At 42.7% G+C, this 16,650-nt stretch overlaps 2 protein-coding genes across 2 annotated transcripts; one reads left to right on the top strand and one right to left on the bottom strand.

Moving 5' to 3' along the window:
• Positions 1-924: 924 nt before the first annotated feature.
• LOC129853351 (calcium release-activated calcium channel protein 1-like) lies at positions 925-6,046 on the top strand. Its single transcript, XM_055919296.1, has 2 exons — positions 925-1,251; positions 2,920-6,046. Exons 1-2 carry the CDS (start codon positions 1,138-1,140, stop codon positions 3,472-3,474), a joined length of 669 nt encoding a protein of 222 aa, XP_055775271.1. The 5' UTR covers positions 925-1,137; the 3' UTR covers positions 3,475-6,046.
• A 266-nt stretch (positions 6,047-6,312) lies between these two features.
• Positions 6,313-14,611, bottom strand: LOC129853352 (rho-related GTP-binding protein RhoF-like). Its single transcript, XM_055919297.1, has 3 exons — positions 14,342-14,611; positions 7,770-7,904; positions 6,313-7,105 (listed from the first exon to the last, which is right to left on the bottom strand). Exons 1-3 carry the CDS (start codon positions 14,474-14,476, stop codon positions 6,905-6,907), a joined length of 471 nt encoding a protein of 156 aa, XP_055775272.1. The 5' UTR covers positions 14,477-14,611; the 3' UTR covers positions 6,313-6,904.
• Positions 14,612-16,650: the final 2,039 nt, after the last annotated feature.

The following is a 16,650-nucleotide window of genomic DNA, read 5'->3' as shown; positions in this document are numbered from 1 at the left end:
GCCAAACACAACAGGTGGAGACAGTGAAATGCAGTGAAATGTTCCCTGACATCAGGGACATAGTACATGATTGTGTCCTCACCTACCTTGTCTTTAATACCTGGTCAGTGCAGAAACCTGCTCCCAAAACCATTGAGAAGTTTCACAGTGCAGATACTCAAAGCAAGCAGCACCTGTGTGTGAGGGAAGAGACAAGTATTGAGATCCAGCGCACATAAAATCAGAGCAATAAAAAGGGCAAAACATATTGTACTAGTAGAAAATGTTCACCAAATAGCTAAAGAGGGAGACCAATAAAGAAGTGAAACATATGAAAATAATTGATAAAAATCACTCGCCAACAAAATTATTTCTAGGCCTTTATTCTCAGGGCTTTATTGAATTGTCATAATATCTTATGGCATCCACTAGGTGTCAGTCAAAGATGGCTGCTCAATAGCATGTCTTCCATCATATACATTAATTGGATAATTAATCCATAAAAACGTGATAGTTTGCCTTAATGAATGCGACCATCCAACAGCACATATAGAGATAGCTTACCAACACGTCCAATGTCACAGATGCATCGAATTATTACAGATGGAATTCTGGTACTAGAATATTGTCAATATTTGTAAGTCGCTCTGGATAAGAGCGTCTGTCGCTCTGGATAAGAGGGTATGCTAAATGACTTAAATGTAAATATTTTATGGCTGAAATGCAAGTGAAAAAGTATGGTAGCATTTATGCAATTCTATAGGCGATGGACACACACATTTCAATATAATCATCCCACGGTATTCAACACGTTGTTTGCATTCTTTAGGCGAAGTTGATGTGACCTATTCAAAAGTGCACCCACAGATCTAGACATACAACCCCATCGAGGAAATATACAGGATTGTTCATAGGCGCACTACAACTACCGCAAGCAGTAAACTGCGCCGCACACAGAAACAGCATTGGATTGTGGGTAAGATAATATCTTGTGTTTCCTGAATTAGTTATGGGAACAGTAGTAGAAGGTTAACGTTTATAGAAATAACGTTTTTTTTTCATTAGTTTAGAAGTTCAATTGTATGTCAATTCGCATGAGACCGCATCTTGTGTAGAACTACAGGTTGACTGCTTGAAAAGTTATAACGGTAGCCAGCAATGAGTTTGAACGAACACTCTTTGCAAGCTCTGTCATGGAGAAAACTTTACTTGAGTCGAGCAAAGCTGAAAGCTACGAGCAGAACTTCAGCTCTCCTGTCGGGTTTCGCGATGGTGAGTACTGGACTCAGAGATTGGAGAGGATTCATGCAACTTTGCCAAAATTGAGTTATATGACGCACAATTTCTTGACACATGACACCTACCGGCCTATTTGACTATCTAATAATGTAGCGTTCGTAACCGAGTGGGAAGGTAGTAAATACCAATTCAAGTGCTTTGAACTTGTTTAGAAACGCCGATTGGCTAATGTAATGGCCAACAAGCCGTGTCAACCAAACAACTGAAAGTGGGCTCACAGCTATCATGTCTGTAAACAAATTATACTGTTCAAAAACCATAATTAATAGATTGCTTTTTATAAATAATATTTTGCTTTTTATAAATAATATTTTGTTAAATGTATCTGCTGAAAATGTTATCGAGGGCATTCCCTTAGTAGGTGAAGTCAGAGGTCAGCATGTGGGAGAAGTCGGAGCTCAGGGATGATGTCTCATTCAAATCAACTGGGAATTTGGAAATCTCAGACTACAGTGCATTCAAGAATTAGCAATTTGATGGATTATCCAAGTCGGAAACTCCGGCATCTTTCTAGACCTGAATGATTTGATCTTGTTTTTAGCATTCAGGGCTTGAACCACCTGATTTATAATGGCCATTATAAACTGGGTGCTTCGAGCGCTGAATGCTGATTGGCTAACAGCTGTGGTATATCAGACCGTATACAACGGGTATGACAAAACATTTATTTTTACTGCTCTAATTACATTGGTAACCAGTTTATAATAGCAATAAGGCACCTCGGGGGATTGTGATATATGGCCAATATACCACGGCTAAGGGGTGTATCCAGATACTCCACGTTGCGTCATGCTTAAGAACAGACATGGTATGTTTAAGCAATAAGGCACGAGGGGTTGTGGTATATGGCCAATATACCATGGTTAAAGGCTGTTCTTAAGTACGACGCAAAGCGGAGTGCCTGGATACAACCCTTACCAGTGGCATATTGGCCGTAAACCACAAACCCCAGAGGTATCTGTTGCTATTATAAACAGGATACCAACATAAATATAATAGTAAACAACTAGTTTTGCTTCATACCTGTGGTATATTTTCTGATTTACACATGGCTGGAATGTTGTTTCAGCATCCAGGACCCAAGCTACCTGGTTTATAATGCTGGATAAACCACAACTTTTTGATTGAAAATAACCGGTGGACAGATTTAACGATACAATAAAAATAAAAAAATAGGTATGAAACCGGATACATTGCAATTTGTGACGCATAGATTTGCGTACCCACGGCCACGGATGGGGCATAGTTGAATGCATTGAAATGTCTCTGCAAGTTTAAACCTCTATGCAAGGCCAGATGCAAAGTAAGGATGCCATTAGTGAGTCAGAGTCATATCTAAACCTTAACCTATCACAAATTAACTGCAGAATATCCTACTGTACCATACAAGCCAATAACATTTAATCTGACAGTCACTCACCCAACAGACAGTTAGACCCAGTACAGTTGTCACCTGGCCTCAAGGGTTAGGCTACATCTTTCTGTGCAGCCGGCATTCAACAGAGAAAAACATGAAATTGTCACTTGCCGTGGTTGAGCTATAAAATAGATAATTGTCTGTGTTCAAAATGTTCTGAATCAAATCCTGGTCGTTGCTCTCTCGGTCAGTGTTTCGTGTTAAAATGCCTCTCTGTATTTCAGGTGGCTATGGTAGAGGTGCAGCTGGAGCCAGATCATGTGTATCCCCCAGGGCTGCTGATAGCTTTCAGCGCCTGCACCACTGTCCTAGTGGCAGTGCACCTCTTCGCCCTGATGATCAGCACCTGTATCCTGCCAAACCTGGAGGCCGTCAGCAACGTTCACAACTTAAACTCGGTCAACGAGTCACCCCATGAGCGCATGCACCGCCACATTGAGCTGGCCTGGGCCTTCTCCACTGTTATTGGTACCCTGCTCTTCCTGACCGAGGTGGTTCTGCTGTGCTGGGTCAAGTTCCTGCCCCTCAGGCGCCCCACTGATAATGGCACCATCAGTTCTGGTGAGGCGGCAGCCATTGCCTCCACCTCCATCATGGTGCCATTTGGATTGGTGTTCATCGTCTTCGCTGTGCACTTCTATCGCTCTCTGGTCAGTCACAAAACTGACCGTCAGTTTCAGGAGCTGGAGGAGCTGTCCAATATCACCCGGCTGCAGAACCAGCTGGACCACAGGGCAGAGACGACCAGTCTGCAGCCCTCCTCTGTCCACTTCCCCTAACAGGAACATACACGAGTAGAGAGAATAGAGCATTAGACAGCTGTAAGAAATCTATAATGAAGCTTTTTTTTATATATCTATTTGCATGAGCACCATGAGAAAGGATACTTTATATAGTAATAAATAATTTCTACAGATGTTTTGTATTGGGATTTGGACTGCTCTAGGCTTTTTCTATTTGCTTAAATGGTTGTGGAGAGGTCAGGAGAATTTGCTTTGTATTGTTCATTCGATTGGACTCAAGCAACTTTTATTGCTTTGCTGCATGTCTATTGTCTTCCTTATGTCTTCAGGAACAGATCTGAATAGCTGAACGTGAGTGTGAAATTTGTAGTTGAATATTTTTGGATATCTTCATTAAATAGATGATATTTGTATTTTTATCACATACGCATGACTAAACTACGTTTTGTCTATGGCGGCTACGGAACACCAAAAGTGTGGGATGAACATTTTGTGAAGTAGCTAGAATTATTCATTTACAAACGATAACCGGCCAATTTCCATGAAAGTAAAACTCCCCAGGAGAGTATAACCTGTATTAGCTGCTGTAATAGTTATGGTGCAAGCAAAGTGCAGAATTCAGATATTTTGTTTCAGGTGACCTTAATCTGTCCATCAGGGTTGGAATATTTATATTTATAACTTTTTAAACTCAACACTATTGATAATTGAAGATATGCTCTGATGTTTTTTTGATAAGTTAATGCATTTTAAGCACACTCATCATACTGTTGTTACATGATAGATGAACTGTTATACTGTGGTTGTGAAAATATTAGGCTGAAATATTGTCCTCAACATAATGTACTTCCTTTTAACAATACTGTAAAGCACTGATTGTTTTGCATTTATGTGAAGTCACAAGTAGCTACTTCTAAATTAATTTCAATGGAGGCAAAACTTCAGATCTTTATCGTCAACCTTTGAATGTGATCCAAGTGCACATACAGTGGGGCAAAAAAGTATTTAATCAGCCACCAATTGTGCAAGTTCTCCCACTTAAAAAGATGAGAGGCCTGTAATTTTCATCATAGGTACACTTCAACTATGACAGACAATTAGAACAAAAAAAATCCAGAAAATCACATTGTAGGATTTGTAATGAATTTATTTGCAAATTATGGTGGAAAATAAGTATTTGGTCACCTACAAACAAGCAAGATTTCTGGCTCTCACAGACCTGTAACTTCTTTAAGAGCCTCCTCTGTCCTCCACTCGTTACCTGTATTAATGGCACCTGTTTGAACTTGTTATCAGTATAAAAGACACCTGTTCACAACCTCAAACAGTCACACTCCAAACTCCACTATGGCCAAGACCAAAGAGCTGTCAAAGGACACCAGAAACAAAATTGTAGACCTGCACCAGGCTGGGAAGACTGAATATGCAATAGGTAAGCAGCTTGGTTTGAAGAAATCAACTGTGGGAGCAATTATTAGGAAATGGAAGACATACAAGACCACTGATAATCTCCCTCGATCTGGGGCTCCACGCAAGATCTCACCCCATTGGGTCAAAATGATCACAAGAACGGTGAGCAAAAATCCCAGAACCACACGGGGGACCTAGTGAATGACCTGCAGAGAGCTGGGACCAAAGTAACAAAGCCTACCATCAGTAACACACTACGCCGCCAGGGACTCAAATCCTGCAGTGCCAGACGTGTCCCCCTGCTTAAGCCAGTACATGTCCAGGCCCGTCTGAAGTTTGCTAGGGAGCATTTGGATGATCCAGAAGAAGATTGGGAGAATGTCAAATGGTCAGATGAAACCAAAATAGAACATTTTGGTAAAAACTCAACTCGTCGTGTTTGGAGGACAAAGAATGCTGAGTTGCATCCAAAGAACACCGTACCTACTGTGAAGCATGGGGGAGGAAACATCATGCTTTGGGGCTGTTTTTCTGCAAAGGGACCAGGACGACTGATCCGTGTAAAGGACAATGAATGGGGCCATGTATCGTGAGATTTTGAGTGAAAACCTCCTTCCATCAGCAAGGGCATTGAAGATGAAACGTGGCTGGGTCTTTTAGCATGACAATGATCCCAAACACACCGCCCGGGCAACGAAGGAGTGGCTTCGTAAGAAGCATTTCAAGGTCCTGGAGTGGCCTAGCCAGTCTCCAGATGTCAACCCCATAGAAAATCTTTGGAGGGAGTTGAAAGTCCGTGTTGCCCAGCAACAGCCCCAAAACATCACTGCTCTAGAGGAGATCTGCATGGAGGAATGGGCCAAAATACCAGCAACAGTGTGTGAAAACCTTGTGAAGACTTACAGAAAACGTTTGACCTCTGTCATTGCCAACCAAGGGTATATAACAAAGTATTGAGAAACTTTTGTTATTGACCAAATACTTATTTTCCACCATAATTTGCAAATAAATTCATTAAAAATCCTACAAATGTGATTTTCTGGATTTTTTTTCTCATTTTGTCTGTCATAGTTGAAGTGTACCTGTGATAAATTACAGGCCTCTCTCATCTTTTTAAGTGGGAGAACTTGCACAATTGGTGGCTGACTAAATACTTTTTTGCTCCACTTTATTACTTTAATAAAATAATGGCATATGATTATTTGCGTTTTTTATTATTTATGCGTCAGTATATTGGATGAGGGTTGACGCCTTTTTTAAAACATCCCCTTTAAATGCCATTTGATGTTTTTAAGATGTTCTGTTTGAGGGTTTATTAAGCCCCACGCTTAATAAACTCTGACTGCACTGCCTTGTCTGTTGCCAAATCCAAGAGGTTGAATAGTTTTCTAGTCGTATACTGTAAATCTGTTACAATGTGCTGAGTCTCCCCAAAGGTAAGTGAATTGGATTGAGAACCTCTTTATTAGACAATCATTGACATTTATGAAATACATTATACATATTTTGTATGTCATATCTGATTACATTCATAGTCATTGGAAGGACTGGAGTCAATGTGCAATTGTTATTATGCATAACAACGCTAGGCTTACCGAAGAATGAATTCTACAAGCTAATCCAGATTTATGTTGCTTCATTTAATCATATTAAGGTTCTTTTTTTTGTTTTGTTTTTACAACTATGAGATGTACTATATGAATTACTGTTTGAGTCAACCTTCTCTTTTGTATAAATTCAAAGATTTGGATGCGTCAAAATGAAAAATACAATGGAACTTTCAATTTTTATACAATGGTACCTTCAACTTCTTCCTCATGCATCCTTAATTTTCGAAGACCAAATGTCCCCATTTGTGGTTCTATAACTTGAGGTCCGTTGTTCATTTCTATTAAAGAAACACATTTTGACAATATGTCAAGAATTAGCAGGAAGGAAAAACAAGTCGGTTAGCAGAAGGGTAAAATGCAGCAACAATATTATAAGAGGACTCGTAGGGAGAAGGACTCTGTCATCATCTGTGTTTTCCCTGAGTAAGGCTAGAGTATTGTCTGTATCAGGAGCTCACGGTGGTGGATAGCATTATCTCTTGGGTCACAGAAGGGCACAGAATCCGTTCCTCTTTGCCTTTCTGGATTTCCTTGTTGCTGCAAGGGCTCGTTTGGTAGCCTCTGAATATGTCCTCCACATTCTCCTTGTATTTGGCTGAACACTCCAAGTAGAGCTCAGCTTTGATCTTCCTTTTGGTCTCTTCACCCTGCTCAGATTTTGAAAAAAGTTGTGATATTCCTAATTGAGAGGCCAAAAAAACATAAACCTTGTCCTACTACTCTGAGGTAACTCTTCCTGTTAGGTGTTTTTAGAAAATACCCTGAAGGCACAGTGATGCTGAAACATTGGTGTTTTTTTAACCAATAAATAACTGGGAGGTTATATATATGGACTCTTTGGTTTTTATAGCTTACAGTTTATTCTCTGTTAGTCAGCACCTCTACACTAAATCATTTTCTCTGGGTGTGCGCCAGCTCATGCTGCTTATTCGAAAAAATATTGTATGACAAAAGTTCCCTCTCTGACATGAACTAGTTCTGTTGTCAAAAAGCAAATGGCAGATAAATAAATTGAGTCCATGTAAAATGGTTATTCAGAAATTGGATTACCACTCACAAATGTGAGGATTCGCCTTGTAATTACTGTCATAAACATAATATCATCAATGCTCTTGATCTTTTGAAAATGTTTTTGTTCAAACAATTCTGATCAAAGTCTCCCATTCCAATCACACAACCCTAATTCAACCACTTGTATTGCATTTTCAATAAACCCAATACAAATTACTTATTATGTAAGTGGCATGACAAATGTACATTCAATGTATATAAGTTATACATACATACTGTATGGCTATGTATGAAATCTACCTGGATGTATGTGATGGGGTTCTGGCCTGAGGACCATAGTTTCCTTGCCAAGACCTTGTCTTTCTGCAGATCTGTTTTGCATCCTACCAGGATAATGGGAACGCCATGGCAGAAGTGATGCACCTCGGGGTACCACTGAAATATATGTAAACAGAGTTAGATCTTATAAACATTCTATGTCATGCATTCTTGTGAGAGTGACTGCATCTACTGTGCAAAAATAATTCACCATGAACCTGATAATACTTGCTTGAGCAAGTATTCAAATATATTTCTGATACTGACATATCTTCATATCATATATACTGTGGAGAGAACAAGTATTTGATACACTACCGATTTTGCAGGTTTTTCTACTTACAAAGCATGTAGAGGTCTGTAATTGTTATCATAGGTACACTTCAACTGTGAGAGACGGAATCTAAAACAAAAATCCAGAAAATCACATTGTATGATTTTTAAGTAATTAATTTGCATTTTATTGCATGACATAAGTATTTGATACATCAGAAAAGCAGAACTTAATATTTGGTACAGAAACCTTTGTTTGCAATTATAGAGATCATACGTTTCCTGTAGTTCTTGACCAGGTTTGCACACACTGCAGCAGAGATTTTGGCCCACTCCTCCATACAGACCTTCTCCAAATCCTTCAGGTTTCGGGGCTGTTGCTGGGCAATACGGACTTTCAGCTCCCTCCAAAGATTTTCTATTGGGTTCAGGCCTGGAGACTGGCTAGGCCACTCCAGGACCTTGAGATGCTTCTTACGGAGCCACTCCTTAGTTGCCCTGGCTGTGTGTTTCGGGTCGTTGTCATGCTGGAAGACCCAGCCACGACCCATCTTCAATGCTCTTACTGAGGGAAGGAGGTTGTTGGCCAAGATCTCGCAATACATGGCCCCATCCATCCTCCCCTCAATACGGTGCAGTCGTCCTGTCCCCTTTGCAGAAAAGCATCCCCAAAGAATGATGTTTCCACCTCCATGCTTCACAGTTGAGATGGTGTTCTTGGGGTTGTACTCATCCTTCTTCTTCCACCAAACACGGCGAGTGGAGTTTAGACCAAAAAGCTCTATTTTTGTCTCATCAGACCACATGACCATCTCCCATTCCTCCTCTGGATCATCCAGATGGTCATTGGCAAACTTCAGACGGGCCTGGACATGCGCTGGCTTGAGCAGGGGGACCTTGCGTGCGCTGCAGGATTTTAATCCATGATTGTGTAGTGTGTTACTAATGGTTTTCTTTGAGACTGTGGTCCCAGCTCTCTTCAGGTCATTGACCAGGTCCTGCCGTGTAGTTCTGGGCTGATCCCTCACCTTCTTCATGACCATTGATGCCCCACAAGGTGAGATCTTGCATAGAGCCCCAGACCAAGGGTGATTGACCGTCATCTTGAACTTCTTCCATTTTCTAATAATTGCGCCAACAGTTGTTGCCTTCTCACCAAGCTGCTTGCCTATTGTCCTGTAGCCCATCCCAGCCTTGTGCAGGTCTACAATTTTATCCCTGATGTCCTTACATAGCTCTCTGGTCTTGGCCATTGTGGAGAGGTTGGAGTCTGTTTGATTGAGTGTGTGGACAGGTGTCTTTTATACAGGTAACGAGTTCAAACAGGTGCAGTTAATACAGGTAATGAGTGGAGAACAGGAGGGCTTCTTAAAGAAAAACTAACATGTCTGTGAGAGCCGGAATTCTTACTGGTTGGTAGAACGACTTGATTTGTGTAGTGTTAGCTAGCTACATAGTTTTCTTTGCTATCTTTGTATCTAAGATAATTGTGTAGCTTTGGGTAATTATCGGTTAGCTAGCCAGCTATTTTCGCCTGCCGCGCTGCCGTCCTCCTACCTAGCCAACACCGCTAGCTAACACTGCTAGCTAGCCAACTTCTACCGAATAGTAGCACTGTAGAAACTTACATTACAACGGAACGACTTGATTAGCGTAGTGTTAGCTAGTTGTCTTTGCTGTCCTTGTATCCATGATAATTGTGTAGTTTAGAGAAATTTAGAGAAATTGTCGAGGTTACCTAGCCAGCTTCACTTTCAACAACGCAGCCACTGCTAGCCAGGCTACTTCACCAGCCAGCAGTACTATATCATTTTAGTCAATAAGATCTTTTTTTTTTTTTTTTTTTGCAACGTAAGCTTAACTTTCTGAACATTCGAGACGTGTAGTCCACTTGTCATTCTAATCTCCTTTGCATTAGCGTAGCCTCTTCTGTAGCCTGTCAACTATGTGTCTGTCTATCCCTGTTCTCTCCTCTCTGCACAGACCATACAAACGCTTCACACCGCGTGGCCGCGCCCACCCTAACCTGGTGGTCCCAGCCCGCACGACCCACGTGGAGTTCCAGGTCTCCGGTAGCCTCTGGAACTGCCGATCTGCGGCCAACAAGGCAGAGCTCATCTCAGCCTATGCGTCCCTCCAGTCCCTCGACTTCTTGGCACTGACGGAAACATGGCTCACCACAGATAACACTGCTACTCCTACTGCTCTCTCTTCGTCTGCCCACGTGTTCTCGCACACCCCGAGAGCTTCTGGTCAGCGGGGTGGTGGCACCGGGATCCTCATCTCTCCCAAGTGGTCATTCTCTCTTTCTCCCCTTACCCATCTGTCTAACGCCTCCTTTGAATTCCATGCTGTCACAGTTACCAGCCCTTTCAAGCTTAACATCCTTATCATTTATCGCCCTCCAGGTTCCCTTGGAGAGTTCATCAATGAGCTTGATGCCTTGATAAGCTCCTTTCCTGAGGACGGCTCACCTCTCACAGTTCTGGGTGACTTTAACCTCCCCATGTCTACCTTTGACTCATTCCTCTCTGCCTCCTTCTTTCCACTCCTCTCCTCTTTTGACCTCACCCTCTCACCTTCCCCCCCTACTCACAAGGCAGGCAATACGCTTGACCTCATCTTTACTAGATGCTGTTCTTCCACTAACCTCATTGCAACTCCCCTCCAAGTCTCCGACCACTACCTTGTATCCTTTTCCCTCTCGCTCTCATCCAACACTTCCCACACTGCCCCTACTCGGATGGTATCGCGCCGTCCCAACCTTCGCTCTCTCTCCCCCGCTACTCTCTCCTCTTCCATCCTATCATCTCTTCCCTCTGCCCAAACCTTCTCCAACCTATCTCCTGATTCTGCCTCCTCAACCCTCCTCTCCTCCCTTTCTGCATCCTTTGACTCTCTATGTCCCCTATCCTCCAGGCCGGCTCGATCCTCCCCTCCCGCTCCGTGGCTCGACGACTCATTGCGAGCTCACAGAACAGGGCTCCGGGCAGCCGAGCGGAAATGGAGGAAAACTCGCCTCCCTGCGGACCTGGCATCCTTTCACTCCCTCCTCTCTACATTTTCCTCTTCTGTCTCTGCTGCTAAAGCCACTTTCTACCACTCTAAATTCCAAGCATCTGCCTCTAACCCTAGGAAGCTCTTTGCCACCTTCTCCTCCCTCCTGAATCCTCCTCCCCCTCCCCCCCCCTCCTCCCTCTCTGCAGACGACTTCGTCAACCATTTCGAAAAGAAGGTCGACGACATCCGATCCTCGTTTGCTAAGTCAAACGACACCGCTGGTTCTGCTCACACTGCCCTACCCTGTGCTCTGACCTCTTTCTCCCCTCTCTCTCCAGATGAAATCTCGCGTCTTGTGACGGCCGGCCGCCCAACAACCTGCCCGCTTGACCCTATCCCCTCCTCTCTTCTCCAGACCATTTCCGGAGACCTTCTCCCTTACCTCACCTCGCTCATCAACTCATCCTTGACCGCTGGCTACGTCCCTTCCGTCTTCAAGAGAGCGAGAGTTGCACCCCTTCTGAAAAAACCTACACTCGATCCCTCCGATGTCAACAACTACAGACCAGTATCCCTTCTTTCTTTTCTCTCCAAAACTCTTGAACGTGCCGTCCTTGGCCAGCTCTCCTGCTATCTCTCTCAGAATGACCTTCTTGATCCAAATCAGTCAGGTTTCAAGACTAGTCACTCAACTGAGACTGCTCTTCTCTGTATCACGGAGGCGCTCCGCACTGCTAAAGCTAACTCTCTCTCCTCTGCTCTCATCCTTCTAGACCTATCGGCTGCCTTCGATACTGTGAACCATCAGATCCTCCTCTCCACCCTCTCCGAGTTGGGCATCTCCGGCGCGGCCCACGCTTGGATTGCGTCCTACCTGACAGGTCGCTCCTACCAGGTGGCGTGGCGAGAATCTGTCTCCTCACCACGCGCTCTCACCACTGGTGTCCCCCAGGGCTCTGTTCTAGGCCCTCTCCTATTCTCGCTATACACCAAGTCACTTGGCTCTGTCATAACCTCACATGGTCTCTCCTATCATTGCTATGCAGACGACACACAATTAATCTTCTCCTTTCCCCCTTCTGATGACCAGGTGGCGAATCGCATCTCTGCATGTCTGGCAGACATATCAGTGTGGATGACGGATCACCACCTCAAGCTGAACCTCGGCAAGACGGAGCTGCTCTTCCTCCCGGGGAAGGACTGCCCGTTCCATGATCTCGCCATCACGGTTGACAACTCCATTGTGTCCTCCTCCCAGAGCGCTAAGAACCTTGGCGTGATCCTGGACAACACCCTGTCGTTCTCAACTAACATCAAGGCGGTGGCCCGTTCCTGTAGGTTCATGCTCTACAACATCCGCAGAGTACGACCCTGCCTCACACAGGAAGCGGCGCAGGTCCTAATCCAGGCACTTGTCATCTCCCGTCTGGATTACTGCAACTCGCTGTTGGCTGGGCTCCCTGCCTGTGCCATTAAACCCCTACAACTCATCCAGAACGCCGCAGCCCGTCTGGTGTTCAACCTTCCCAAGTTCTCTCACGTCACCCCGCTCCTCCGCTCTCTCCACTGGCTTCCAGTTGAAGCTCGCATCCGCTACAAGACCATGGTGCTTGCCTACGGAGCTGTGAGGGGAACGGCACCTCAGTACCTTCTGGCTCTGATCAGGCCCTACACCCAAACAAGGGCACTGCGTTCATCCACCTCTGGCCTGCTCGCCTCCCTACCACTGAGGAAGTACAGTTCCCGCTCAGCCCAGTCAAAACTGTTCGCTGCTCTGGCACCCCAATGGTGGAACAAACTCCCTCACGACGCCAGGACAGCGGAGTCAATCACCACCTTCCGGAGACACCTGAAACCCCACCTCTTCAAGGAATACCTAGGATAGGATAAAGCAATCCTTCTGCCCCCCCCCCCCCCCTTAAAAGATTTAGATGCACTATTGTAAAGTGGCTGTTCCACTGGATGTCATAAGGTGAATGCACCAATTTGTAAGTCGCTCTGGATAAGAGCGTCTGCTAAATGACTTAAATGTAATGTAAATGTAGGTGATCAAATACTTATGTCATGCAATAAAATGCAAATTAATTACTTAAAAATCATACAATGTGATTTTCTGGATTTTTGTTTTAGATTCCGTCTCTCACAGTTGAAGTGTACCTATGATAAAAATTACAGACCTCTACATGCTTTGTAAGTAGGAAAACCTGCAAAATCGGCAGTGTATCAAATACTTGTTCTCCCCACTGTATATATAATATTCATATATGATACTGACAGCTTCAGCGACATTAATTCTGTTGTAAATGTCATAAAACTTTATATGGCATGTATGTTAACAAGGTTTTTTCCTCATTCGGGGGATTTAAACAGACAAACAAGCAGTAAAGTATGAAGAGAAGACAGTGCAGTACCCTTATTAGGACATTGTCATAACTTGAGGGGCAAATTACATCATAGCAGATCAACACCAGGTTGGCATTCGGATAGGACAGAGGCCGTAATCGGTCATAGTCCTCTTGACCTGAAATACACAGAAATACACAGAAACAGATGGATGTGCATTATTAGTCTGCCATGAAAATAATCGTATAGCAAAAAAATCACTCTCTTAAGACGTTAGTTACTTAAATCAATGGCAGCCTTATCTGTTATTGCTAAATCTGTTATATCTCTATCTTTCTTTAAAATATAAATGTGTTTAACTCTCTCCTGAATTTCACTTAGGCCTATCGTAAATTTTAAGATTATTTAGCAACCAGAGGGTGTTTGTTATTGCATTTCTAAGATATTTTTGACAACTTAATAATAGTACAACACGCCCACCAAGACTTGGGATACCTGTTTAGCCAGGTGTAAGTGCACTGGTGCTTTCAAAAGCATGGGTATACAAGACCTGTCCTGCAGTATCATAGAGGTTCAGGCAAAACTCAGCCCCTCTGTACTTCACCTTGGCGACACATTTTTCAAACACAGGGAATATATTTCTGAAATGTATAGACAAAAATGTAGTTATATTTCAAGTCCTGTATTTATTTATTTTTATTTCAGATATGATAGCTAAAAAGGTTGAAATTAACTTTGCTCTTTTCATCATTTTCTGTGGATATATAAATATTATTTTTGTCACATATAGTCAAGTACTTTCACTATAATTTGCTTACATGCAGAGTAAAAATAGTGCTGAAAAACGAATAAAAATACATAGACACTTTTCACTTAAAGCAAGTGTAAAAAGAGAAGAGAACAGCCAGATGATGAGCTGGCTTTGTCAACTGTCTTACCTCTGGAAAGTATTTTTTAGTGTAAACCATGAGGAGGGAGGTTTTCCCACATCCACCATCACCTAATATCACAACCTTCAACTCCTCTCGCCGCCTGGTATGCCCACTGCTCATGCCTGACACGTTCTGTGGCATGCCTCTCTCTGAGAAGCTAGATGAAAATGTGACAAAGAGCCTCCTCTTGTTGAAGAAGATTTGGTTATCTGGATAATGGCCGCAGACACTTGAGATAAGAATAAATTACAACAAACCCTGAGTGAGAAAACTAGCTTAACATAGCACTGTCCATTGTCACCTTGTATATACCTGGGCTGAATATCTAGTGGTTTTAAGGACGCTCCTCTTGGTTGAGTACTTACCCCTCCCACGACAGAAAAGTAGGGCCTCCCCTTTTCTCTGCCCCACCCCACCCATTTATTAATGAATGGGCACATCACCAATGCCTTATCCAGGAACAGGGTTGGGTAGGTTACTTTCTAAATGTAATCCGTTACAGTTACTAGTTACCTGTCCATAATTTTTATCAGTAACGTAACTTTTGGATTACCCAAACTCAGTAATGTAATCTGATTAAATTCAGTTATTTTAGATTACTTTCCTCTTAATTAAGAGGCATTAGAAGAAGACCAAAATGTATTACCAATTGAACGACATCTATTGCAGGATAAATCAATGTTAAAGATTACATAGCTGGCCATATATGGATATTACATTTTACTTTATGGGTTGGTTATGTAGGCTTCTTCTAACCCATCGCTTTCTACTACATAAAATAATACGATTAAATTATATCTTTACATTAAAAACCTAAAGGAATTCCAGTCACTCTGTTTTGGTAAAAAGCTGAGGGATGTGTCTGGAGAAGTTAACCACTCTCAGTGTCACACCCTAATCTGTTTCACCTGTCTTTGCGATTGTCTCCACCTCCCTCCAGGAGTCGCTCATCTTCCCCATTATCTCCAGTGTTTTTATACCTGTGTTCTCTGTTTGTCTGTTGCCAATTCGTTTTGTTTTGTCAAGCCTACCAGCATTTTCCCCTCTGCTCCTGTCTCTCGATTGTTCCAGTTTCCTTGTTTTCCCGGTGTTGACCATTCTGCCTGCCCTGAACCTGAGCCTGCCTGCCGTCCTGTACCTTGCTCCACCTATCTGGATTACTGCCATCTGCCTGCCCTTGACCTGTCTCTTGCCTGCCTCTGTTCGATTAATAAACTGTTGTTCCTTCGATGTTGTCTGCATCCGGGTCTTACCTGACGTGTGATACTCAGATTAATAGACAGAGCTATGGATGCAAGGACTGACCATCCATGATATGGATTTATTGTTTTTTGTAAATTATTGTTTTAACCATGTTATGAGGATATACAGTGTTTGTTTACATTGACAATGTTTACAAACATTGGAGAAAAACAAGCTTGTCTTTTGGGGTCTCATGGAGTGTGACAGTTGAACTAAGCTCATGAGGCATTTATATACTTCAAGAATCAATGGATATATGGATGTTCCAGCTACAGATTTGAGTCTATCAAAAGTGTGTGAGTTTGTCCATTAGGCCTAGGATTTTTTTTATAAGCATGAATTAGATTGAACAATAAAAGCCCCACTTTTATTCCATAGGCTGGGATCCGCACTACGTGGCTGTTGCAAGAATGCATTTTCACTGGCTGTCCACTGGTTTCAAAAACAATGATTGATAAGCAGTAGTAGGTTCAAATACACATTTAGATTTGTGAACAGCTATCCACAACAACCACAGTCCGTAAAGCGCAAATAGCTCAATGAGAGAGCAGCAGTTCACATCAATGCGCTATGTAGATATCAATAATACGTGATATCCGTATCACAGTAGACACTACTGCTGTCATCCTGATACCCCCAAGCTAAACTTTTAGTAAAATTTGATAAATTTGGATGCCGACAGCAGTCGCACCATTGGAAGACATAGATTGGACTGTAGCCCACAAAAGCCTATTCCTGCTCTTTTCCCGCGATCCATCAAACACATTTGAATGTCTTCATAGTGGTCTCTGACTTGTGCTCAGACTCGCTCAGGTGGAACAAACTTACATTGCGCCTTTTTTTCAATGTTGATTTGAATGTCATTGAGAAAACAGAAGTGTCCAAGATTATTTTTCACAAACATCCTTTCTGAATTTATAAGTAATCATCGAAGTAATCATCTAGTTTTTCAAAAATATCTGTAATCTGATTACAATATTTTTGCTGGTAACGTAACGGATTACAGTTATCGGTTTTTGTAATCCCTTACTTGTAACAGATTACATGTAATCCGTTACTCCCCAACCCTGTCA

Source organism: Salvelinus fontinalis, chromosome 4 (genome assembly GCF_029448725.1).
Source record: "Salvelinus fontinalis isolate EN_2023a chromosome 4, ASM2944872v1, whole genome shotgun sequence".
Lineage (NCBI taxonomy): Eukaryota > Metazoa > Chordata > Actinopteri > Salmoniformes > Salmonidae > Salvelinus > Salvelinus fontinalis.
Note: the sequence above shows the minus strand (reverse complement) of the source record. Positions and strands in the feature narration are given on the sequence as shown.